The following is a 27,546-nucleotide window of genomic DNA, read 5'->3' on the forward strand; positions in this document are numbered from 1 at the left end:
ATCTTGTGCCTACTTTGGGCAAAGCATAGAAATGCCCTCTAAGTGTGGCAGCCAAGTCCTCCCAGGGCCAGGGGAACAGCCGAGCAGCTTCACACACATGCAAGCCAGGCCTGGGAACTCACGGATGCTCAGGCAGGGTCCAGGCATGGTCAGAAACACTACAGCAGCAGCTCCCATTCTCACCAGGAAGCACAGAAAACTGAGCCACACAGGACATGTGAGATGTGAGCATGGGAGCGAGTGACTGTGGGGCAGAGTAACTCAATGGCCAACAAGAGAGTGAGCACAGGACTACAGAAATTCTTTAAAACCAGTTTGCATTCAGAAAGGAATGTATGTGGAAGACAGCTGAGGATGAGAGTGTCTTGTTATAAACACGGACTTACCCCTCTTCCCCCCCAAAAATCCCAAATTCATTTGTCAGAGGGCAAAGCACAGTTTTGTTTGCTCCTGGCCCTCTTGTTCATTGTTGCTTAAGCGCCCCACCTGACTAAAGTTTACTTAAAACATCTTTATTTCCATCAGTACTGCTTCCCCTCCAAAAAGGAAAATTCCACTCTTTTTGTCCCCATCCTAATTCACGTCTCACTGGCCAGCAGACCTTGGCCTTTCCTATCTGTCAAACACTGAATCATCTCAGCAAGGAAGTACCTGGCTCTCACCTTGCCCTCAGCTCCAGTTGTTGTTCCAATGTCAGTGATATCCAAGATCCTTGGCAGCATCCTTTTGTGCTCAGCTAAGCTCACTCCTCCTCCTTCCCGCTGCCTAAGGCAGTACTCATGCTCTACACTAGAGCCTGGGCATCACAAACATTTGAGACCCGATCAGAACTTGAAAATAGCCACAGCACAAATGTGTTCCACTTGCCACAGCTGGCGAAACTCTGACCTTTGTGCTGCAGAACGTAACTAAGCAATTCCAATGAAGTGGAAGGAAACACAGCACTTCCCATCAAAATAAACCCTCCATATTTGTACCTGTCATGAGAGACAGGCCAAATGCTTGACAAGGGGTGCAGGAGATGGGAGGGGACATTCAGCATACTGTATTTAAGCATAATTTTCTTCAGTTAAAAACAACAGCTAGGAAAACCAAACCAGCAAGAGCTTATTAAAAATTAAAAAAAAATTAAAAAACGAACATAAACAAAAAAAAAAAAAAAAAAAAAAAAACCCAACAAAAAAGCCAAACAAAAAACCACCCCAAAAATAATGTATAAAGCCAGGGACTTCCCTGCTCTCTTCCATAAAACCAGAAATAACTCCTCACCCTGCCCCGCCCCCTCCTCAGTCCAAGAACCTAAGCAGCCTTGTGCTGACACTCACGCAGGTGTGCTGGCAGTCTGATGGTGTCTTCCTCCATCCTGATCGCTTGAGGCACTGGGACATGTAGTGGTGACGAAGTGTAATTTGGTACCGGGCTTGCTGGAGGTGTGTACGAAATTCTTTCCTGCTGTTAAAAGAAATTGGGGGGTGGGGGGGAGGGAGAGAAAGAGAGAGGACAACGTGAACTTTGGAGCAGAGGTATGAAACCATGGCAGAGGAGGTGGATGTGGGTGGAAGGAAGGAAGTGTGTGCCTGGTGATGTGAGCAGCAGTAGTGATGCACCAGGTGCCCAGGGAGCCCCAGAGCCCACAAGGAACACTGGTGGCCAGCACTGCCCAGCACTGCAGTGGAGCCAAGCATGTTTTAGGATTTATGCTTTCAGCCTTAGTTTTCAAAAGAGCCATGAAGTTTCCAACAGTCCTCTCAGAAATTTGCCATGGGAGGAAAGGGGAAGTGACATGCAAGTGGAGAGACTCCAAGGGTTTTATGTCAGTGAAAATCTGACAGCAACTCCTTGATACATGCATAAGCACCACTGAAGTGCCAAAACCACTTAATCTTACACTAACAAATCAGTCATGATCTGAACAAGCTAAGTGTTTAGCACTATGCTCCTTCCTACCTTTTTAAAGACATTAATCAATAACTTTTGCCATTACTGCAGAAAAACACATCACTAAAGACTACTCTATTTACCATCAAGTAACATAGTACTCTTGTTTTTGCTAAACGAGCTACTATTACCTTCTTTGAAGTAGTTTAACTTGCAACCAAATACAGTCAAATAGAGTTAAAGGGCAACTTGTGAATGTTGTATTAGTTTCAGAATTGTCACAGTTAGGTTTTTACTTATGAAAATGCCTGATGAGAAATCTAAGACTGAAACTTCATGTTATCTGATGGGAAAATTCTTCCATATTCTTAGCCTCCAATGATGTACTGCAATCATAGTACAAAATATACCCTTTGTAAATAAACATAGCCACAATTTTACAGGAATCCAGTATCATATGCTTCCTGGAAGGCAATGCATGTTATTCTCCAGAACCATGCTACTGACATGCAATGATGCCAATGCAAACAGTATGGATTTACATCCCTGCACATGCAGAAGCAGAAGGAGCTACTGTAATTTCTGAGCATTTGCAGGACAGTGTGAGTGCAGCCTCTCACCCTGACCTTGATCTCCAGCAAATGGAAAAGACAAATTTAGTTCTGGACCAAGAGAAGGTAACTGCTTCTAGGACAAACCACAGCATTATCATAGCCATGAGACAGGAAAACAGACTGAGGCTGATAGAGGCACCTGCAGAGTGTAATGTAAGCACCTTTGCCACCAAAGGGAAGGGGAGGTTTGCAAAATACTCTGCAGGCAGATTAGGTGACATCCAAAAATAAAGGGAACACCTAGAAAGTCTTGCAGCCACCACTTCAAAGCAAGCCCAGTTCATTCTTTTGCAAGGTGCTGTTTGCTGCTCAGGAGTTCAGGCAGAAGCAGAAGTTTAGCCTCAACATCAGGAGTCCCACCACAACACCCTATAACCACATGGCAGAAAAGACTGACAGGATGTAGAGAACAAACTATTTTATGTTTAGACACTGAGAAGACAGGCCTGTTTCGCTCCACCAGCACTTTATTTCTGCAAGTATGGCCTCTGTGGCTGTCAGCTCAGTACTTTTTAAAGAGAAATTGTTCAATCTTATGTTCCTGTCTCCCACAAACTCTGTTTCTTTCTGCTCATTACTGTCCAGGCAACAGCAACCCATTAGCTGGCATGAATTCAGTTTTTCGAAGTTACCAAATGGGGATGTTCATTGTGATGCAATGAAGGACGCACCTGTGGAGCTACAAGGCATTATCTGGTTTTCAACTTCCCCAACTCAAACCGGCTGACTCTGGGCTTCCCGTTCCAGAGGTGTGGCTCTCCGTGCTCATCTGCACCTCTCACCTTGGTGCACAGCACCCCTGGAGGGGAGGGACACCAGGCGCTTCCCAGCATTTCCCTGCTGCGATTCACAGCGCAGCTAATCAAACCACACTTCAGCTGCTCGCTTTGTCCATGGAGATACTTATAAAAAGAGGAACACTTCTGAAACATAGCCGCTCAGATGCCTGTCTCTGTTAATGGGCACTAGAGGATAGGTGGGAAATGTGAAGTCCTTTTCCTCCCTCCTGAAGAATGCAGGACACAGTCCAAGCTCAGGTCACATTTCATGCCCACTGAATCACCATTGCAAAGACAAAGCAGCATCAAAGGGTCTCCTCACTGCCCAAGAGCAAATGGAAAATGAAATTAAATCCAGAACCTGTCCATTTCTCTCAAGATCCAGACGGTGCTGTATCAAACCAAGGCATTATGCTTCCAGCATGTGCTGCCTTTACTGATCAATCTCCTAAAGGCATACCATAACTTGATTTATACCATGACAGTTTCATTGAGGTTTACTGTTTTAAACAAATGCATTTGATTCATTGTTTCATAGTATTCATAAGGACAGGACAGCCAAACCAAACAAGATATGGAACTGCAGTTACTTTTCCCACACATCTTGGATGTCTACAGTACTGTGTGAATTACTATTTGCAGAAGGCATTTTACAAGGCACGAAGGGGAGTTAGTTATCCAATTCCTATTAGTGCCTTTGAAATGACCTCTCTTGCTAATCCTGCATTTTTCTGTCAGCACCTTTAGCCTAAATATCAAAGCAATTTACAGACATTAGGTAAGTCTTTTTCTTTTTATTAGACACACAGACAACCTGAGTTACAGCAAGAGCACAGCTCAAATGAGCTAAGCAATTTCAGAGTTAAGCTGTCTTGAAAAAGGACAGCATGTGCCTCTCAAGGGTAATATATTTAACAGTTGCATGCTGAAAGAGCTGCCCTTTAACTGCCCTGGTCAGATTTCCAAAAGGCATGGAATGGTAATGGCACAGAGAGGACAAGACACTGGGCTTGTGTAAAAAATTAGCTTAATCCCTGTTTGCAGCATGGGGCAGTAATGTGGCTGGCAGCAGAACTGCAAACACCAGTCTAGTTCTACAACCTGCCCCTGCTCTGTGCTCAACCACACACAGTGTCCAGCCTGCAGAGCCAATGCACAAGGTCACATGTGCTTATCCAGGCTTTCTGAGGCTTTTTAGAGTCACATTTCCAGGACGCACCTATTGTGCCCACACCACTGAGAACAGATTGCCTTAATCTTCACTACTCCAGAACTGCCCAGTGCTTCTCTCTGTGGAATCCAAACAAAAACATGGTTGGTGTCTCATGCTTCTAAGGTTAATGCAACCAGATACTCTGCTACTAGCAATTTTTCTGAAAGCACTTCCTAACTAGTCAAGTTTAATATTTCCCTTTGTATTAAGGCCAAGAATGGTAGGCTTGTCCAAGCTTGGCCACAGCTTGGGAGGAAGGATAGGTAGCGCTGGTAGAACCTGCATGAACCTTGCATGTTCTTGAGCAAACAGCCTTGCTGCAGCTTAATCTACTGGTAAAAGAAACTAAATCAATATACATTTGATGTGGTCCTGTGAGATTTTTGGTGATGAGTGCTAAGGAAGAGCTTGGTACTACCACATTCCATATTCACCACCTGCCAGGGGACTCTATAAACATCTAAACCTACAAGTGACCAAATGCTCAGCCCCAAACAATTACCAGCCAAGAAATTTCAAAATAGCAACTCCTGAGCATTTTGCCAGTAGCCACAAAGAGGTGACTAAAACAGATGGCATATTGCTTGCTGTCATCATTTTTGATCGGTTTCTTCAGCTCATAGGGAGTCAAGAAAGCTTCACCATGAAATTTCATGTTGCTTACAGTAATTGAAGAGCTATATGAAGTCAATTTTTGTGGAAGGCGCTCCCTGAGGTTTTCTCTGGTGGCTGGTACTCCAAGAGTGCCACCAAGCCAACCAGCCAGGTCTACTGAGAGTAAAACATGCTTGTACCTGCCCAATTGAGTAGAGACAGGTTGAAACACATGGCTAAAAATCAAGAGAATCTATGGGTTCTCTTTTTTAAATATTCAGCTGCTGAGAATGTCATAGATCAAACCATCTTGTCTAAATCATAAGTTATGCTGACCGTGACTATGTAGTAGGTGTGTATCAAACAGCTGACTAGAATCCCAAAACCATCAAAGCACACACTGATCTCTGTTTGAAGAATTGGGGTATATTCTTTACTGAAAAAATCAACCTTAACAGAATTTTCTGTCAGGAATACAAATAGTTCATATTTCTAAAATAAAAGTATTAATAAAAAAATTAAAGTATCAAAAATAAATTTAAAAGAAGTCTAACAGTTGAGGATGAAGGAGGCTGCAAATAAAAATAGCTTCAGGCTTTTTATATAATTGCACCCTTTTGAACTCCAAAGCAAGAGCCTTGCAATCTGATAGTCTTTTTGTCTCTTTACTAAGTTCACTCAGATGACAGGCACAAAGAATATACATGTTTTTGTAGAAATGAAAATAAAACACATAAGGAAGTCTGCTAAGCAAGCTCTTATGTTGTCCCAATGACATGATTATTTCAGTAGCTGGATAGGTGGTATAGTGAAACTGCCTTTTTTAATAGATAAAGCAAAGAAATTCAATCATTTTTCAGGAAATCAAAACAGCTAATGTGATCTGCAAATACCTTATGCTGGATAGAAAAGGCAGCTGACCCTAATCACTGTAAAAAACTTTCTTCTATACTGCACATAATGATACCACATAGGGAGAAAGGAACTGAGAGTGAAAGCTGACACCCATCTGGCTCCCAGGATGCTCATGTATCTGTGCCATGAAATGTAAAGTCAGGCTAAGGGACCAGGAGCCAGGGGTAACCTGTGAGGGTTTGAGTTTCCCTACTGTGGATTGTCATAGGAGTAGGTAGCTCACGTATAGCAGAAGGGGAAAAAGCACCTTAGAGATAAGGGTGGTTGGAGGGAAATGATGTGGTTGCAGGAAAAAGTCAGAAGGCCCTGAACATCTGGGCACCCAGCAGGGCAATGACAGCAAACCAGCCAGAGCAGCACAGGGGAAAACAGCAATTTTAGTAAGTTAATCCTTAGAGAAGCAAGTGAGGAGAAGAGGAAAGGGAAGGCAGACAGATGCACTCTTCAACCAGTGGTTTGTATGCAATACCACAGCTGCATATGAAAGTCTAGAAGACGGCTGTGAGATGAGTTACGTGGTCTAATATAGGGAGCAAGAAGGAAATCAGAGCCCCTAATGGAGTGTATAGCACATTTGGGGACTTTGATCAATGTTACAGTTTGCATACTCCAACTTCTTCCAGGGACAAAGGCTCAGGCTCAAAAAAAAAGCCAACAAAGGCTCTGCAGTAACACGGTATGAATTCAACTCTCCACTTCCTTCCTGTCCCCCAGCTGCTGTCGTCTCCTTAATTTCCATGGCAGACATCTCCTAATTTTTGATCCCATTAATATAGCAATTCACGTCAAATCTATAGCAGCATAATCAGCACACTATCAGTAATTACAGAAATTAAAACAAACACAGCTCTCCGGAATGGACCTTATGCAAAGCAGCACTGGGAAAAGATTAACATCTCCTTTCTTGGGCAGAGAGCAGAGATTTTGTCAGTAACCTTAACAATTTCGTGAAGTTCATGACTGAAGCTGACTCCTCCCTCCAGCCTGTCCTCCCTGCTCAGGGGCAGGTGATGGCTCTCATGTCTCAATCCTTACTCAAGCAAATAAATAAACATAGTGGTGTAATGGGAAGGGGAAAGGAGACACTGGGGAAGTTCATGCTTCTCCCATAGTGATTACAGCCACTGTCCTAATTAAATTACAATTGTACAGCAGCAATACCAATGCACTCAAGTGCTATGAAAAGGCAGCTTGAGGAGATCAATGCTATCATTGGAAATGCCTTGATACAGTTGCATTTTTGTATAAGCACTCCAAAATACTTCAAATTAGCAAGTATCAAAGGAGCAAAAATCTAGTTGAGCCACATGCTCAAAAACTATTTCTTCACTGCTAATATGGGGGAATAGAGAATAGAACAGCCTATGTGAAGACAGTATTAGGTAAAACTAGAAGATAAAGCTAAGGCAAAAATCCCAGTACAGTTCATCAAAGGATCAGTCATTTATAACAAAGAGTTTTATCTGTAGTTATCCCAGCTAGACAGCAGAAAATACATGAGAGGCAGGTTCTGGTTCAATATTTGGAAGCGGAATCATCATACTCCACACGGGAGTAAAGCCTATCTCCACCCACCCAGCAAGGCTCCAAGAAGAAGCAATAAAGCTGGGACTTGGCCCCCCAACATATTACTTCAAGGCAGAAGTCAACCATGGATTCAATTGCCTGACATTAAGAAACTATATGCCCCCAGTCCTTTTCAACATGCAACTCCAAAATTTGCATCCTGGGGTTGTCACTGCAATATTCCTCTGAAGAACTTGCTACTGACCATTGTTTAAGGAGGACATGGAAAAAGCTGGGCCACTACTGTGAACCACAGGGTCCTTTTGGCATCTATACCATGATGTTTTGGTACACTCACTGCACACAAAGCACCACAGAAGGCTCAAGAGAGACAGTTAATTGTACAGCTAGGGGAAAAAAAAAATCCCACATGAAGCTTTGAAGTACTGTGGCCAGTGAGTAAGCAGCACAGAAGCAAGGAAGGCAACAGCAAAGAATTTTCCAGGCTTAGCTGCACATCAGAGATATTTCACTGCATTTTTTGTGTTCTCTTTTCTAAAACAGGCGGGGCTGAGGAGCCTCATCTCTGTAACATACGGTGGTTGTACAACTCTGCCTTTATGCGTGGGAATTAACACCCTGAACACCCTAACTGCAGTCATGTGCTGATTTCAGGGCAAGATTCCTGGAGGCCATGAAACTGAGATGGGAAGACTAAGGGGAAACATGGTGTACAGGGAGCTGCCCTCTCATGTGTTATGGGAAAGCTCCTCTTCTTCACCTCAGGGCTGGCATGGCACAAGTATTTTTACTTGGTTGCATTACTGAGCTGTCAAAGTCACAATGTTACTATGCATTCAAACACATATCCAAGGATAATCATAATTTCTGACATTCCTACCATGGATGTGCATTGCCTTCTGAACATTTCTACTAAAGCTACAGTTATTACGAGCAGAGTCCTTCACAAAAGAGGATATCAAATATTTACATAGCGCAAATCACAGGTCAGAAATGTCACACAGATGAGGTCAACTGATTCACTGTCCTGGGATATCTAATTGTCCATCAATTAAGTGGTGGAAAAAACATGGGAGAGCAATTCACATAAAAGTCATAGCTTCTTTTAATCCTCAGTCACTAATGGAAACAGAATTCCTGTGGAGCTGCAACATCCTGAAATATACATTTTAAAAATACCGCTTACAAATATAAGAAATTACCCTTCTTGATCCCATTGCACACCTGAATCCTGCTCCCACCTGTACCTGCAAAATTTATTTATTTTTAAACAGTGTTTCTGGTACAGATTTACACTGGTGGAAGTAAAATCCATATATGGGTCTTAGGCTTTCTCTTCTCCAGTAACTTAAAACTTACTGTCTCTCCTTATCTGTTATCTCCTTACTATTGACATACACAGAATCCCTGCATTTCCACCACAGCATTTCTCCACACTTCAGATTTCTGTCAGGCTATCCATGAAAAAGGACATGCCAAATGCCCAGATAAATGTGAGCGCCATGCTGAGGTCTAATGCTACACCTTACAGTTTGTTGCTCCTAAAGATTCATGTAGTGCCACAGCAACCCAGCACACACAGTATGGCAGGGAAGTGTGCCACATCCCCTTGCTCTAAAGCACCTCTAAGTAGGTAAAAACAATTTTCCAGAGAGAATCTAGGCCGGTCTGGGAATAGGACAACTATAATAAGGGCTGCTGGTGAGAAAATGGGCAGATCTACTTGAGTAAAACTAAATAGAATCCTCAATGAGAAAAGACAGCCAAATAAAATACCCATTTTTGAAGACTGTCTTAATAAGCTAGTCCAGAAACAAGAGATCATGGATGTTTGCCACTACAAAATATCACAAAGATTCAGATTATTCATCTCCCAACACATAAATGCAGAGGGAGTTCCTAGAAAGGGCCATACTTGCACTGATCTTGACTACTGTACAGAAACTGAATATGGAAAAAACATCAAATTACAATCTTCCTCTCCCCTTATTCTTTCACCTACTCCAGCTACTTACTTCAATGTGAACAGCATTAAGATCAATGTGACTAGAAAAGGAAATTCTAGCTGACAAAGGAGAGTATATAAAAAACAGCTGGTAGGATTTCACTTAAGAATATTGCATCCTGCACATTTGTAGGCAGTTCATTCTACATCATACACACACATACACACCCCTAAGTATGCAAGACAGGCAAATTTTACAAGATTCAAATTATCTAGCCTGTAAGGAAGGAATAAAGAAACTACTGAGATGGACAGAAGAAAGGACAGATACACCCCAACAGTCAAAAGGAAATAAAAACAGAGTGAAGAGAAGATAATCTGGAAGGCATATTGCAGAAGAATAAGCCAGTAAGAAGCTGTGTTTAAAACATAAAGATGCATTGGGAGACCACTGAAAAAAGCTGAGTTACATAAAAAGAAACAAAATCTGCAGCAGGTCAGCCTGTACAAAAATTGGTTTCTTAAATTATTTTTTTTTAAACAAGCTATTTAGCAGCTTTTATAAGGTCTCTTCAGTCAGCAGTCTAATGGTATGAAAATGCAAATCAGAAGAAAATGAACTTTTTGCTGATCATCAGACACCAAAATACTACTTAGAAAAAGAAAACTAACCACCTGGGGGATAGCTTAAGGCACAGTAAAATTTTTTACTTCCTATAGAACATGGTCCTCAGCATGGACCATCAGGATTGGCAGAATTTTAAGGAGAGCTTTTAAATATATTTGTACAGAAACAGCTGGTCATGGCACTGCATATGTGATCCAAAAGAAGAATAGATATGCTTTCGTATGTGTTTGAAGAGAAGCCGAAGCTCCTAAGCAAGACATACTTTTAACAAGTGGTAGATGACAGAAAAAGAGCAAAGCCTGAATTCAACAATATGGTCTATATTCCATGGACAATGACAGGGCCAAGCTCTTTATTAAATGCTTTCTCCTCCATTAATGCTGCACACTCTAATGATTTGACCATTGCTATTAGCAAATCTGCCATGTCCCTGCCTGGAGCTAATAAGTAATGAACTAAGCGGGTGAATATTCTGTTGCGTAAGGACAGCTATTAGCAATCCTTTCCCAACTGCTCTGAAAACAAGAGATGCCTTCCAGGTATGACCTGTCCATGTGACAGGGTACACCCCACACAGACCTTATTCCTTCACTCTGGAAATTCCAGGGACACTCCCAGCACTCAGAAGAGGAATAAGGAGTGGATCACCTCCTGTATAGGGGTGTTGTACTGGGCTGGGCAGCAAATGCAGACAGCAAAGCACAGCATAAAACAAGCTCTGCGGAAAAGGTTTGAAGGGAAACAGTGAGGACACAAGTCTGCCTGTTCCCAGACCTGCTGTGACTCTCTAAAACAACCTGTGGCGCTACCACTGCCCTTACTGCCTTGGTTGTGCCAACAGGACAATGGGATAAATGCTGAGGCCCACAGGTGTGTCAAGCCCTGTGACAAATTTCAGTTTAGCTGCTTTCCTTCTGCCATAGCTTTTCCTGTTCGTTAAGTTCCCCAATTGTTTTAATTGTTCCTTTCAACCTCTGCATCACTTTTTGTTCTTCCTTAAATTATTATTTTGTTTTAGCTCATAATCCTGAAGCATTGGTTATGATGTTGTTCCTGGCAGAACACAATTGCTGAAGTTTCACTCTGGTTATCTTTGGCTTGTTTTCACAACTAAGCATTGCTGGTTCACATCTGAATGGACACAGCAGTGAGAGCCACTCCACCCTTACCATAAGACTGCCTCTGACCTGCAAATATTGTCTCACTACAGAAGTGCGAAGCTTGGGAACTGAGCCAGTTGTAACAGAGTAAACTTCAGACATATTTAAAAAAGAGAGTAAAGTGCTACTCTTAAACCCATTTTAACTCAATCTGAAGGCTTCTTCATGGTCTTTATTACTATACTATCTATTTAAATAATAATACCTTTAGCACTTTCTTGCAATGAAGGGAAATGTTATTACACTCACAAGAGGAGGGACCAAAACATAAGCAGATTAGGTACCCATTCAGGGCACAGAGGCTGAGGTGAAACCTACTTTGACACCTTAGAAAACGATATAGTCTCTCAAGAACTCTATTTTGCTGTAAACCCCACTGCTAGGACTTGACATTTATATAGTGGTATCACTCAGAAGCCAACAAACACCAGCCCATTGCCCAAAAGTGTTCCAGAAATAGTGAGCAGAGGACAGTCTTGATGAGCTCAAAGCCAAAATAGTAAAGATAGTGAAGCACCAGGGAAAGGGCCTGTTTGAATCCTAGTTTACTGTTAGGAACAGAGGTGGAGGAAGAAGTAGCAAGTTACCTAAATCCCATTTCAACCGTCCACCCACAAGGCCACGTTCTAGGGTTGTGCTGGTGCTCTAGAAACAGAACGATGAACTACAAGAGAAGTAAAATTACATGGACAACTTGCAAAAGCTCTCAGAATGCATAATTTCGTTTTGCATTTTAGCATTGATTTTAAACGTCCTCCTCATAGGAACTTCTGATTTCTAACGCTCCTCCTTGTCAACGCATTGACTGAAATCTCTCAGCTCACAAGTGGCAGCAGAGATAGCCTAAATCAGAAGAGAGCTTCAAAAACCCATTCCAGAAACATATCCCTCCTTTGCCACAAGAATCAGGACAGAGGCACTCCAACCCTTCCCACGGTTATGCAATGGCACGGATCCATTTGGGAAGGCAGGTTTCCTCACCCATCCCAACTCACAGCTACACAATCTTAAATACCAGCACAGCTCACTCCTGATACAAGCAAAGCAAAACAGGGGGACGTCAATAGCCCCGAGTTAATCAAGCAGGGTGTGTTTAACACCAGAGCTGAGCCCCATCTGAGAAGACTGGGGGAAGGAAAAAAAAAACAAGTCTGCTTACAAGAACCATGATAAAATGCTTCTTCTGTTCCTACAGCCAACAAGGCAACTGAGACAATATTCCCAGCATTTGAGGGAATGTTCCTTCCAGCAAGCACCCCAAGCCCCTTCCATCACATGCCCATCCCCACACAGAGCAACTGCTGAAGTTTTCATTAGGAGAAAATTAACCTGTTTTTTTTAAGCTGGCAACAAAGATGTAAGACTTTTCCTGGCATTTCTCGTGTTTATACAGGACCTGCCAAACCGGTTGTGTGATTTTTATACTGCTTTCTTTTCCACAAAGTCCTTCGAAAGGCAGAATAACAGAAAGCAACTAAGCAAAAAGTTTGGTTATATAGGTCCAAAGATCAACCCCTGGTAACACAGTTGAAAAATCAAAAATTAACCAGCATCTTCCTGAATTTATTTTGACTATCCAAAGACCATGGTTGTTTACATTTATTATTAAGACTGCATTGAAGTAGAACAGCTGTTTTGAATGGAAGGCAGTCCCATTTAAAACTGTTTAACAGCTAAAGAGATAAGTTACCTGGCAGATAAGATGGGAAACTGAGGCACAGAGTAGTCAAATGAACTGCTCAAGGTAAGCTGAGGCAGAGATCAGATCTGAGCAACCAGCTGATTTCCTGCATATTCGGTCCTGTCATTTCTAAATTACCCACGTCTAATTCCCAACCAGTGGTGATTTATGGATGCCTGAACTCCAACAGCAAACAGTTCTGAATCCCAGAAACTGATGCCACTTTATCCTCCTATAAGGCACTTCTGAAGACCAGAAGTAGTAACAAATGTTAGTAAACATTTCCCTCAATACATGCAATATGTCTAAAATGTTACACCAAAAATAGCCTTTTCAATTGCTACATAGGGGTTTTTTTAATGTTAAGAATTGTTGTTTTGGTTAGGTTTTTTTCAAAATAACAATTTTGTGCACAGCAGCACACTGTGCTGCTACACTTTCCACTTGGTTTTTGATTCAGAAGAAATTTCTGTTTTGATACTAATTTTGCTGTACACTTGCACAATCCCAAAACAAAATTAAAATGCAACTTTAGCTTTCTGTCTGGAGTGCTTGTGCCTTGCTCTAATGTCAAAATTTACCCCCAGAACAACAACAAGCTATAGACAAAATACAAAAATATAAAAACAACAAGAAAAAAATCAGTGGAGTGTATCAAACCAGTCACCCTACCCCAGAGCCCAGGGTGCCCCACTGTTTGCTCAGGTGTCCCTATCTCTGCCAATGGCACAGGAAGCATGGCCTTCCCCCAACACCAGTGATGACTCTCTCACCCGCGAGGCCACCCGAGCACACACGGAGCTGCCACTCCACAGCCCTGGTTTAACTGACACGGCAAATACTCATTTTCACTGGGCTGTATAATAAAGGATGAGATAAAACCTTGAGCAAATAAATGGGCAAAGTTCGAGCCTACAGCTGCTCCTCACGGGTAACTTTGAGCTGACACACCTGCTGCTTTGGCAGCCGGTTTAGCTCCCTAAGGCTTGGGCTTTGCAGAGCTGGGTGATGTGCTTACACAGGATCTGCCTGTCAGCCAGAAAGATCCCAAAGTGATTTACAAACAATTTATGAGGGATTTACAATCTCACTGCACAGCAAGTGAATGGGCACCACTCCTTACACACCTGCAAAAAAAAAAAAAAAACAAAAAAACATTCACCAGATTTCAGTTAACCAGAAAGCTGTTGAGTGTCCTCAAGATCACCTTGAATGAGAATAGCCAGCCCTCCTAATCCAAACCTCCTAAGCCCCACAGAAACACCACCCCCAAAGTCTGTAAACTGCCTGTCCGGCTCCCTCAGTGGCCACCATGGGAGAATTTGATAGTAATATCTACATTCATAAGCACGCAGCAGTGCAAGAAAGAATCCCTCAAAAGAGACTGGATGCTTGTAACTCAGGAGCATCAGACTTCATAAGGCATAGTGAAGCCATCCTACAGACTCCTCCTCTACAGACTGCATCCTTGAGCTGCTTTCAGGCTCAGACAGATGGACAGACACTGATGGTAAGTGTGATTCTTCACACCAGGAGAATCCAATCAGAATTATACACTGGGCGTGTGACGGGATGATATCCACGCAACAAACTGCAGTTGTCATGCAGTCAACTACAGACCACTCTACTTGCCTCCTGCCTTCAATCCACTGCTAAAATTATGTAACTTTGTGAGCCGCAACAAAAAATAACATGTACTTTTAAATTTATTTAGTTCCTCCTCTTCCTATCCCCATCCAGACTGGAATCACAGTACAATGATCCAAGGCCCCAGAATGGAAATATTAAAAGCTACTAATACATTTAAAAGAAGAGAAAGCCTGAATTGGATGAAAACCTAAAACTTTTTTATTGGCTTAAATGATGTAGATGAAAGAGTGGACAGGCTCTCAAGCAAAGGTCTGCTACCTTTCAACACATGCATGCATGTATGCACATACACTTATGCTATAGATGCATATTACTACATATCTCCATTTCAACTTAATCTTAACACCAAAAATTATAGTATTAATCAGAAACCTCTGTTGAAACTCACTTCATCCTGCAAGTATTTGGAAAGAAATGTGACATCTTAATATTTGATGTTGCATGAACTAAGCTCAAAAAAACCCTGCGAGCAAGCATGTACATTCCTATTGACAAGAAACAGACGTTTTGCTGAACACTGAGAATTGCAAACATGGAAAACAGAGATACTGGTATCTTCAGGGAGCAGAACTACCTGCTCCAATTACTTGCAATACATGGCTGGTGACATAGTCCGTGATATCCTGCATCATGGTAATACACCAGGCCATAGCTAAGTTTGTAATTACAGAAGAGATGACAAAAAAAACCAAAACAAACATCTGTACTGTTGGGAGATGCATATACTGCCCTTGGCACATTAGAAATTTTTATCAGATGTACACAGAGTTCCTAGTTTGGAGACAGAATGAGGAATCCTGTTACTAAGAGACAGGTGAAAATTTAGGGGCACAAATTCTCTATTGCATGGGAGAAAAAAAATGTGGAACAGTGCTATCTCACAGATACAGCAGAGAGCATGAAAAAGATCATCATCTCACTGATGATGATCAGATCAATCATCCCATTGAGGATGGGAAGGAAACAAAAGACACCCATGAGAGCAAGTGAGAGGAAACATCACAAGGCCCCTTGTCTGTAGAAGCAGCAAAGACACTTACCTTCAAGAGCCGTGAATGTCAGAAGCATAAACATCTCTTTTTTGTTGAAGGTGGTGGGCTTCTTCCACCCCCACCACGGAAATACAAATTCTAAGGGCACTAGCTATGCAGAAAAAACTGCAAATCAAAATATTTCAGCAAGCCCTAGAGAACAGTCCTAGAGATGAGAGGGAGAGATGGAGTTTTCACTATTCAGAATACAGGTGCTATTAATCAATGAAGGCAGAGTTTTTTTTCTAAAAGAAAACCATTTTATTCCACCTTCATACCCTAGCAACATTAGTCCTTTTGATTAAACCAAAATCGGAAGATTTCTTTTGGTCAGCCAACACCAGCTGCATCTGAAACATTACTGAGATAAAGCCACCTCCATTCCTTATAGAGATGCAACTCAACATTAATCTTGTTATAGAACTCATTGCTATGCAAGGGGTCATCTAGAAGCTCCTTTGTTCTGTATTAATTTGAACTAATTTATCTCGATACTCATGAGAACAGACACTGCACCAAACATACAGCAATGGCATTGATCTCAGAAGTGGTGTATCAGCCCAGGACAACCACCCAGAAAGGTCATCCTGAAGTCAGTGTTGGCTAGTAAATGTTACACCTGTATTAGTAAACTGGAATCAGTTGCAATCACTTCCTTTGAATTTACACTGGACCACAAATTCTCATCTAGCCAAAGCCCTGAGTTTAATGAACAGTTGCAGGGATTTAACTCCTGTTCCTTACTGCCCTGTCACCAGGAGTCACGATCCCAAAGCATTTTAGGCAAAAGGGTGTGCTCTTTATCTGCCCCAGAGCAAAGTCCAGGAGCCACCTGAAGCCACTAGGGGTCAAACCCAGGCAAAAGTGACCCTCAGGTTGAGCAGAGGCATTTGACTAGCTACACACAGCTGCCAAGTTAATGGAACTGGGATGGCTTACTCTACTATTTTCCTAACTGGAGCTTTGGCAACAAGGAGTTTCAACCACTTCAAGCTCAAGAAGAAAGCAGCACTCTAGTGGATGTAAGGATGGGTATGCAAACAGGAAAGGGAGTACTGGGAAACTGGAGTTACCAGGTGTATTGACAGAGCAGTGAGGACACATCTAGTCGTCAGTCTCCCAAGGTGCTTGGGTTTTTCATACTGAATGATCCTATTTAAGGCATGCAATCTAGACCACTATTCAAAAACAACCAAAAAACCCCCACACCACATTTCCCTACTCCAAAATATCTAGCACAAGTGATACAATCTGTGTTTTCATATATTATGTACACATTTAACATATCTATGTTCCCCATATCCACAAATCATTCAACTACTGCCAGCCAATCTGTACAGTAATGAGGGTAATCCCAGGTGCAAGTGCTTTGTTCCCTGATACCCTGATACAGATTTACAGGGAAAATTGTATCATTAAGGAGTATTATTATCCACACATCTTTCTTTCTTTTTTCACCTATAAATTTTGGACATTTGTTTCAGAGAACAAGGGAAGAACAAACAGAAAAGGCTTTGCTCATTGGCACACACAGACACTAAATCTGGGCCAAGAGTAAATCCTCAGCATCCATAAAGACAGGACAAATTTCTAAACATAAGGCAGTAGTTGCCCATGCTAACTATCACTGAGCCATCCCAGTATAGGTAGCAAAAGCCTAAATAAGCTTTGATGGCTAAGGAGCAGGACCTGACTGAGCCTTGAGAGCAGACTGGTAAAGGCCACATGGATCCCCTCTGCAACGGAGGTTACGATTCTCTGATGCATCCATATAATCTCTGGCCAAAATGCCACTTTGTCCTCAGAAAACTTCGGGTCTATATAAAAAAAATCCATACCTTATTATTTCATGTGATATATAAGCATATTAAGTATGATTATATAAACTGTTGATGTCACATCAAGAATCAACAATCAAGCTGTTTCATTGCTTTTGTTCAGACAGACTACAGCAATATAATTCTTTATTCAAAGACCTTTGAAGCCAAGAGGGGAAATCTTACAGGGAAAAAAAACAACAAAGCAAACCAGAAGTTATTTCTTCAGTTAAATTTTAATTGCACTGAGGCAAGATTTCCTTCACCACTGTAAATCCCCAAAGCCTACCTGAACCTTGACCTCATTTTCTTCAAGTTTCATGCAAAAAACAGGCCTTCAGACAACCTGGACTCTTCTTAATATCCTTACCATGAGAATGGCTGTTCACACTTCATGGCTGATGAAGTGTGTCTCCTGTCACCCATGCTAAGTTAAGATTTCAGGTGGGGAATTAGCAGCAGAGACAGACAAATTCTCAAGACGCAAAAGATGCTGCTCTCATGATGACATTATAATGAAAAGTCACAGAAGAAATTTCCTGCCTCTCTCAACTATGTCAAAACAGAATTTTATGAAGTACAAATCCTGGAAAAAGTTTTTCCTCCATGGCTCTCTGGAGGTAATATTACAACATATTTGCTTTTAAACCAGTGTCAGCTGCTTCTGTCAAACCGCAAACATTTGATCATGGAGTCCTTAATAAATGTTCAGCATCGGGCAATTTGGGAGGCAACTAAGCCATGGCACAAGAGAATGATTCCAGCACTGAAGGAAAAGGCTGTTGTTACATGACAGGTCACAGCTACCTCCCTCAGGACAGAGCTGAGAGAGAACCAGCCCGTCTCTCCCTAGGGTCATTCCACTAACACCTGTGGCTCCTTGCTTAATCCTGCCTCATGTTCTGCACCACATCCTTTCCAGCAAAATATGAAATCAGCAGGAAACAGAGGTGGTTTAGGGACTACACTGTGCTGCTGCTGAGCACAGCCTGCTCACGGCCACAACAGCTAAATTTAGTACAAAAGAGAGGGCCTGGAAGAAGGGATGCTCTGCACCAACCTATTTGCTCTTTTCCTTCCTCCCTTCCCCTGCCCTTTCAGGAAGCAGAGTCACTTCCATGCCAGGCAGCAAGGGGCTGAGCACCAAGCTGAGCACATGTTGCAAGTGCCTGACAGAGGGTAATGAACTTTAACACACAGAGAACATGCTGGAGCAGCAGAGGAGCCACCGTTTGAAGGGAGCTGCACGGTGACTGCCCAGCTGAGCTGGGATCACAAAATGCACCATGGCAATGAACTTCCTGATGATTAAAGCTGCTGGGGGCTAATTGCAATTACCTGAATCTGGAACCCAACCTGGCAGATGGGAATGGCCCCCCAGCCCTACAGCACCCAGCCCAAGCCACGTGTCAGGGGTATGTAAGTTCATAGTCCAATTTAGGCTATGAAGGGGATGAGTCTCTTTGTCCCCACCTACTTACAGAACAAAGGGACCCTCCAAAACAAGGCCTTTTCTACCAACAAAAAAAATGTAAGTCCTACTGTCAAAAATTCTTACTGTCTGCCTCCCATTTTTTCCCTATAATGGAAAAGTACATTCTCTGCTATTTTTAAATAGAAATTGTTTGCAGTCCTAACTTCTTTGCTTTCTAATAGAGATTTTCAGCTCAATATGTAGAGACCACTAAGAAAGTAGGCTTCAGATACAGGGAAAATCTGGCTCAGGAAAACACAACAGACCCCAAATTCACTGAGAGCTAAATCTCACCGAGATGGGAATCTCAACTTCCCAGTTTCACCATTTAAAGAAAATGACAACATTCTAACTTGAAATAGATCTGCTACCCAGAATATATTAAAGAAAAAAATCCCAAACTGATTATTTTGATTGGACTGGATTAGGAAGCAACTACATAGGCAAAGATGAACAAATAAACCTTTTGCAGGCAGGTGGGATGGAGGTGGAAGGGACATATAGTGATACATACTTGAGGCAGCACCCCTTCAGTTTGGATTAACTGGAGGCAAAACATGTCTGACCAGGTTTTCAACCAAATTTCTCCAAGTCCAATAATGACAAGCTTCTATATTTTCTTTAATTGATATGAGCTTTTAGGACAGATTAATAGCAGAGATCTGAAGATAGGAAGTGAAACAGAGAATTATAGATTTTCTGTTTGTGGGTAACAAAATATGTCCTTACACTTAAGGAAAAAAAAGTGTTTCTCCTGAAATAGGATACAAAAGCTTCTTTTTTCCATTATGAAGGAAAGATCTATTAAAAAAAATACAATTGTTTTTACATTTTTCATGGGAAATGCCATGTTCTATTTCTATGTAACAAACATGCTACAGAGAGGTAACAGCACATGTGGGTTTAAAAAAAATGGCAGGGAAACACATTAACTCATCCTGCTATTTCTGTATTTGTACATGAATTTATGTATTGCAAAGAAAGGGACTGAATAAGTCTCATTATAACCTTTTTTTTTTTTTCTTAACTCCTTTATTTCTGAAGTACATGCTTTAAAGTTAACACATCATCATGTGGGTGAATGTCTAAAAACTGTCTTGTGAAATGTCTGGAATTAATATTGTAGCTGTGTAGTGAATTCACCAGTACTCACATTAATAGAAAAGTTAGGATGTTAAAGGAGTAGGTGAAAAGACTAGAGTAATATGGCAGTTTGGAAAATGACCTTAAAATGCTTAGACCTGCGGGTCTTGTTAGATCTGTAAAAAAAATAGAAACTGTAATATCTCAGCTTTAAAGTCTGCTCCAAGTCCACTCACAGGATCTACACACACATTATAAAAAGCGTTAATTCACTGTTTTGATTCATCTGTAGTAGTGGGAAAAGGCAATGACACATGGTTTTCCTTCAGGTTACTCCAGCATCTTCATATGTAGGGCTCCCATTAAAATGTGAAAGTGGATAGGTTTGATCCCTAAAAAAAGGGCAACACCTGTGCTCCCTTACTCCTGCCACAATCCTGTCATCAGATCTGCACATACAGAGTGTCCCACTGAAGTCACAGGCACAGAACTGCACCCACAGAGACCTGAATGTAGGCTTGGAGTGTGGCCAGAGCCCACAGTAAGGACTTCTGCACACCTGGGACTGGGGAGGATGGATGTTTTAGTTCCATTTTATAAATCAGAATAACTAAATTCAGGAAAGCTTAGCAGAAGACAGGCTGTGCTGATGTAAAAAGGGATTCACTTTACTGCCTTTCAACTGTGTTTAAAACACGTTGCCTACAGAAAGCAAACAAGGAGCACAGCTTTTGCAGATGAAGCCATTGCCTGATTTTTATTCCTGAGTAGCTCCCCACATGGAGACAATTCTGGAAGTGAAGTATTTTTGATTCAGAATAATTATGTTGTTAGTAATGTGGGCAATCTATTCCATGGTAACTGAAGTACAGCAGGACAGTCCTTCTAGAAGAACTAAGATGGTTACACATCCCTACAGATACTCTCAGTAGCCTAAGCCATAAGGACCACAAGATAGACCTGAATGCCAGCTATAAACAGTGGGAGTCTTCCCAGTGACCTCAGTGGGCTTTGGCTAGGTACCATGTAAAGGAAATTGCTTAATTCCTGTGTATTTTTAAAAAGGATTCTAAAAAAAAAAACCCAAATCATATAAAACTGAGCCGCAAGCCTGGAGTCATTCAGACATATGTCATCCCCCAAACCCAGCAGGGACGAGAGCATTTGTACAACTGCTCCTGGTGTGTGAACACCACATCTCTGCACCAAGAGCTGACAGAACAAACCATTAACCCTTGGCTTTCCCACGGACAGGTAGTCCAAAAGTCCCAAAGCTTGTTTAACCATGAGCTGGCACCTTGCTTTAAGCTACCATCCTCTTTCAACTTCAGCAATATGAAATAACAGTGTGAATTGAGAACATCAAGGTGAGAAGCACTGCAATCAATTCCCTAAAAAAAAACAAAAAACCCCTCCATACCATGTTTTGTATTTCCTGAGAGATTTATTTTGTAATTGTTTAAGTTTCAGCATCAGTGATCTATTGTTTTTTTAAGGATAAAATCTTTCCATCTAAAAATTCTAACCAGATGTGAATTTCAGACTTCCAAATTTGGGAATGTTCAAATCAAGAGCTGTTGTTCTAGTCCTTTAGTCATACTCATCACTGTAAACACTGAAATTTTCAATTATTTCACCCTCAAGTCAAATATGCTCAACCTATATTCGGCCAAAATTAAGTGCAGGTCCAGAAAATCTCAGTAGACATTTACAGCACCCAAGTCTAAATCACAGAACTTTAGATCACAGAACTTTTGTACAATTCTGGTAATCTCGTTACAGAAGTTTAACAAAATTTTTGATGCAAATCTCAGGTATGGCAATTACCTGGGTGAGCTAAGAGTAAGTTTCAAAATTGGTACATGTGCCTCCCTTTGATTTGCATCACAAATTGTAGGTTTCTAAGGAGGAGAGGTATCTTCCTTTTTTCCTTTAGCTGGGCTCTATTACTCTATCTTCTGAGATGTTGCCGAGATGAGCATTATTCCCCTTCTGAACCACCAGTTCTGTCTGACTTGTGCATCTCCCAAAACCAAAGAGAAAACTGAGAAAATATTCCTTGTGTTGTGGCTCTAGTTTTCTACTGAACATTTAATAAATTTAATTCAACCTTTTATTAAATCATTTAACCATTATAAAATCATTATGCAGATGTTATTTAAGAAAATCTTAAGCCTTCTGGCTAAGAGATTAGATGTTAACCCAATGCTTAATAATTTGGTAGTACCTTTATGGCAGCGACCAATTTCTTTTTCTCATTCCATACAGCTGCCCCTTTCACCCATCTTTAGACATCAATTCACCCCCTCCAATCCTTTACAGAATTTGCTTCTCTGTGAAAACAAAATTATCTACATGCTCCAAACATCAAAGACATCAGTCTATTGTTGCTACTGGCTTGTGCCTATGATCTGTGGAACAAGATGTGTGAGGATTGCTGAATGCTGTACAAGACACAGGAATATTTTTTTAATTTTATTTTTTTTCTTAAATGCAGGGATTACTGAGGCACAGGCAAGGAGCATGCAGAGTGCTAAAGGAGTCACCCATAAAAATACCCCAGCTGTCTCCAGGATTGGACAAAAAAAGAATCCACTTCAGACTAACTCTTAAGACAGCCTACAGCAGGTCTCTAATTTTAGAAAGTAACATTACTTAAAAGTAAATGTAGCAAGCAACAACATATATTGCACATAAAATTATTATATATATATATATATAAAATCTTCATTGCCTCTAATATAGCATATAATAATAGCATAATACATTTTGATCCCTAATTTATGAGCTGGAATTTACATCAGTGGCAATTAGTAATGGAAACTCCCATTGGTTCTAATCAGAGTGGATTAAGTCCTGATGCTAAGATTGCAACACTCACAAAAATCCTGGATCTATAGATGGAAAGAAACAAAAGTATATAAAATCCTGGGATACGATCCTGAAATTTGTTCTCGCATAAACAATCTCACCAAGAAAATCCAACCCAGATGAAAGTTCTGAAACATATCCTTCCAAAATTAATGGCAAAGGCCCCAGAATGATCAACATGCCCAGAGGGATGTAGTGAACTGAGGTTGGTCTTCAGAGGAGAAAAATGAATGGTATCTCATGTGATATATGAAGAGAACGCAGCAGCAAATGGAGTTGTAATGCCTCCTAGGCACTGTAATCTCACAACCGTGCAAACAGCTCCTGAGTTGAGATCCTGAAAAAGGTAATTTTCTTGCGATTGACAAATTGCTGCTCTTAAAAGAGTGAGGCTGGCTGTCAGACCTTCGGGTTCATTAAAGCAGCTTCCAGGGCTGACACAAGTCTGCCTCTTAGCACAACCATGAAACATTTTACACCAGGATAATTGCAAAGACTGAAAGTCTCTTTGAAGACAGACAAGCAGATGTATTGCAACAGTCATTGCTCATTTGGTTTGGGGTTTGATGCTGGTTTAGGTTGGTGTTTGTTTTTAAACAGAGGTACTACACTGCTTAAACACACAATGCATGACTAACAGCTGTCATTACACCGCTGCATGAAAGTGTTTGCTTGGTGACCCTGTCCTGTCTGTGTGGTTGTTCTGAGCTCATCTGGAGGTTCAGGAGTTTCCTTTCAAGTCAACTGCATCCAAGAGCCACCTTGTCAAACAAGCTTGTTTCCATCTCCTGCGACCCAACTACTACCACTTCCCCACTGCCCAGATGACTCTTTGCTCCACCTTCTGCATCCCTCATGATAAGACAGGTTCTACAGGGCAGATGTTGACACCAGCTGTGTCCTGGCTGACAGCTTGGATGATTCCAGTGGGTTGGCATGAGTGGGCACAGCCCTGCAGTCTGGGTTCAGAGAGAAGTACTGTTTATGACACTCTGAAAAGAGGAAATGGTAAGGGAGCTATTGCCATATCATTTTATCATTAAGCATATGCTTAAATATCTTGTTGAACAGGTGCCCAAAGCATCAGGCTAAAGCAAAACAGGTTGCTATTCCCATTTTAGGATTGTAGGCGCAAGATAAACTGCTCCCTTCTCACCCCTGCTCCTCTCTGCCTCAGTTTTCCCATTAGAAGAACAGGAAATTACACTGATTCACTTTGTAAAGCCTTTGGAAACAGCAGCTAAAACATGAAACAAAATGTTTCCTTGCTCCATCAAGGACCCAAGGCCTGGTTACCACTCACTACAATCTTTCAGGTTAAGAGTTGAATTGTTTTCAGGAAGGACATTCTACAAGCTGGAGGAAGGACACAAGCACCACTGCACCAGTAATGAACCACGCATGTTACAGACCCAGAGCAGAACACCCAGCCATCTCCTCCCAAGGACAGAGCATGTCACAAGACATTATCTGAGCTGTTCCTCACGCCTCATCCATAATTTTTATAAGGGTTGCACATACACTACAGACACGTGCAGACTTATCAGCATTCACCTGGTCTGACTAACACTATCACAGCTGTGTGAGCAGAATGCGTGCTGCGACCCAACCATACCAGTAAAACTGCACTCACACTGGAAGAATTTGTTTCACTAGTGGACAGCAGTGATTTTTACAGCAGTAACACTTTGCTGTTCAGCAACACTTATCCTCACACCACTCTGTCAATACACTCTGCCTGCTATTCTTGTACATGTAAAGCACAGATATAGCTTCAAAAATATTTCTCTTCCTTTCTCTGGCCTTCACTCCCACACTTTCAGGAAGCTCTTTGAGCCTACCAACCTCTCATTTTCTAATCTGCTATTCCTACACACACAGAGTCCTCAGCAACTCTGCTTCAAACCACAAGAGGCAAAAAAATCCACAACCACTGCAGGACCACAGGAATCAGGAGTACACAATAACACACAGCACTACTACTAGAGATGTAAGTGGTGAGCAAGACCCAGTTCCAAGAAATGCAGAGCAAGGTGCATTTGTTCTCACCGCTAAGTGTATACAAGTACAAGCAAAATTCCTCCAGGGTCCTCCAGGGAAAGAAAACTCTTCCAGGAACTGATCCCCTTGCCCCTTCTCAATGCATTTAAGAACCCACAGCTCTTCATAGGGATACCCTGAAGGCAGGCAAGATGCTCAAAGGGCACTCTCTCAGCACTTCAACAAGCTTTTTGTAAAGCTTCTAAGTGAAGCTCAAATTGGCACCTAACTTCCAAAGGAAACCTTATATCACCAGTAAAACACACAGGAACACTCTTTGGGAGTAAAGGGATAGGAAAGAAGTGACCAGTGAAGAGTTGGAGATTATTATTATTATTATTTACAGGACCAAAAACAACCTCACACACACATACACACACACCTTTCTTGTCTGCTGTACCTGAGCAAAAATTTCACAATAACATTGCTTGAGCTGATTCTAATTCAAGGATGGATACAGCAAAAACAACTCTCAGAAACTTAAGTAAGCCCAGCAGAGGCAGCTCCAAAATCCTCTGTGCATCAGCTCAAATAAACTAAGAGGAATATACAAACAGCTGCAGCAGTTTGGGAAACTGCCTGATCTCAGACAAGGTGGCAAACATGGATTGTTTCAGCCTAGGAAACCAAAAGGAAGGGAATAATGCCTGGGAGCTGCCTGTCACGTCAGAGCTGCTGTCCCTTAACAGACCTGAGAGCCCACACCAGCAGTGATACAGGAACAGTGACAGAGAAGCAGGGAGGGCAATGCATAGACATTCAGCAGGGCAACTGTGGAATATACATTTCTAAATCAAGGATTTCTAATATTTCATAATTTCTTTTCACCATTTCCCCCTCTTTTCCCCCTACAGAAATTAAAATCTCACTTTCATAAATTTAGGAGTCCTATCTGGTAATTACAATGTCCAATATCTACCTATTTACAGGAAAGGGTAAAGCTATGAGTTCTTTCCTTTATGAAATTAAACTCAACAAAAACATTCAACATCCAGCCTCTTCACATGATATCCACTGGGTCCATGCTGAACAAGTCTACAGTACAAGTCGTCTGCACTCCTACCTTGGCACCTCAGTATCTGTTTGTACTGTGTGAAGTGCTCAGCAAGGAGTAGTAGAACAAAGAGGAAATCACAACTCTGAGATAGGACAAGACACAAAACCAAGAGAGAGAACCACTTTAAACAAACCTGAAAGGGATTTAACAACTGGAAATTTCTTCCAACCACAGTACCCACGAGGAGATAATGAAATAATAACCAGATTAATCGAAGACAGATGTCTTCTACAGCAGTCAACAAAACTAGTGAGGTAGATTCTGCACCCATTTCTTATTTGTCAGAGACATTCTGAATGTATTTTGCTGCGAGAGAGGGATAAAAACCTTCCCCCAGTATGTGAGATTATTTAAGTTTTCCAACTTTGCAGGCATTGCAGCGGGTCAGGAGGAAAAAAAAAAAAAGAAAGCACCACCAATTTCTATTTCTGTTGCTGCTCCAATCATCTGCTATTCAGAAATTATCATTATTAGACAACATATTGTCCATCTGTATTTGGAGGGAAAGGTGTTCTTTCAGTCGGCTTCTTCAAGCTGAGTCAGGAAAAAACAAATTAATTACTGGAGTTCTGAAATGCTGAATCAATTCTGCTTTGTAAGAGAATACCTCAAAATAAAAGCAATAATAATTAAACAGACAAATGGACTTTGCTGTTAAAAAAATCCTAGGAATCTACACAACTTCTATGGGTTTGTTTTTGTTGAAAAAATTAAGGCATTCTTTTTTCCTTATGTTCAAGCTTTCAGAAAATTAATTAAAACTACTAATGTTACCCATGTGACAATATCTGTCTCTTGTCCCAGCTCTCTTTATGACCAGTGCCACTGACTAACAAGGAGCTTCTCTTTATCAATCATCACTGCAGACTTCAGCCAAATCCTTTTGAATTCAGTGAAGGCTAGAGATCAGGTCCAATAAAACATGATCGTCTTACCATCTCCATGTTATGAAGAATGACATAATTTCTCCTTTAGCTGCAGAATTTTCTTTAGCTTTTCAAGTAACTTTGGAGGAAAATTCCTCAAGTCTTCACCATAACATCTAAACTGCTATCAGCTGGAAGAAACTATTTCATTAAAATTTACATAAATCAAAAACCTAGGGGTAATACTGAATTGGTAACTTAGTCGGTTCCACATTGAGCAGATTTCAGTACTGATTTTCATTAAATTTTAAGTTAATTATCCTAGCCAGGATTCAGGCCTTCTTTTGTGCATCAACCAACACAGCACCACACTGGTATCTACAGAGTTTTTCAGGTAAGAGTTCACAACAAGTTTTATTGAGGAGGAAAAAAAGAAGGGGTGAACTATCCAAAATCATACCCCAGTGCTATTAAACCCTGAGTCTTACTATCAATAATTCTGCAGCATTAATGATCCAGAAAAGGATTAAGGCAAGATCTTGTCTGTATAACAGAATCACAAGCAGTTTCACCACCCATCTGACTTCATTTTGCTAGGTGTTAACACTTTATGAAATGGCAATCACATTAAACAACTTCAAGGTCACAGACAATACAGAGACAGAGCAGGAGCTGGACTGAAATTTCCTGTACCTCCATAGAGTAACCTTAACCTGAACCTAC

General features: G+C 41.4%; 1 protein-coding gene and 1 long non-coding RNA gene across 5 annotated transcripts in view; one reads left to right on the forward strand and one right to left on the reverse strand.

Moving 5' to 3' along the window:
* Positions 1-27,546, reverse strand: part of ETV6 (ETS variant transcription factor 6) — a 126,399-nt gene that overhangs the window by 82,149 nt on the left and 16,704 nt on the right. The window contains exons 1-2 of one of the 4 annotated variants that reach the window (XM_023919090.2): positions 11,841-11,909; positions 1,326-1,452 (exon numbers count right to left, since the gene is read on the reverse strand). The exons of 1 other annotated variant lie outside the window; for it this stretch is intronic. In XM_023919090.2, coding sequence (XP_023774858.1) covers positions 1,326-1,362 — 37 coding nt within the window. In that variant the 5' untranslated portion in view covers positions 1,363-1,452; positions 11,841-11,909. Of the gene's footprint in view, positions 1-1,325; positions 1,453-11,840; positions 11,910-27,546 lie in introns of those variants that run through there. 2 more of the 4 variants (XM_086885348.1, XM_086885347.1) reach the window with 2 other exon arrangements.
* On the forward strand, positions 12,207-26,591 carry LOC147653782 (uncharacterized). The gene is made up of 2 exons (XR_015285770.1): positions 12,207-18,963; positions 22,487-26,591. It is a non-coding gene; the product is annotated as an uncharacterized LOC147653782 (long non-coding RNA).

This window comes from Cyanistes caeruleus, chromosome 4 (genome assembly GCF_971803275.1).
Source record: "Cyanistes caeruleus chromosome 4, bCyaCae1.hap1.1, whole genome shotgun sequence".
Classification (NCBI taxonomy): Eukaryota; Metazoa; Chordata; class Aves; order Passeriformes; family Paridae; genus Cyanistes; species Cyanistes caeruleus.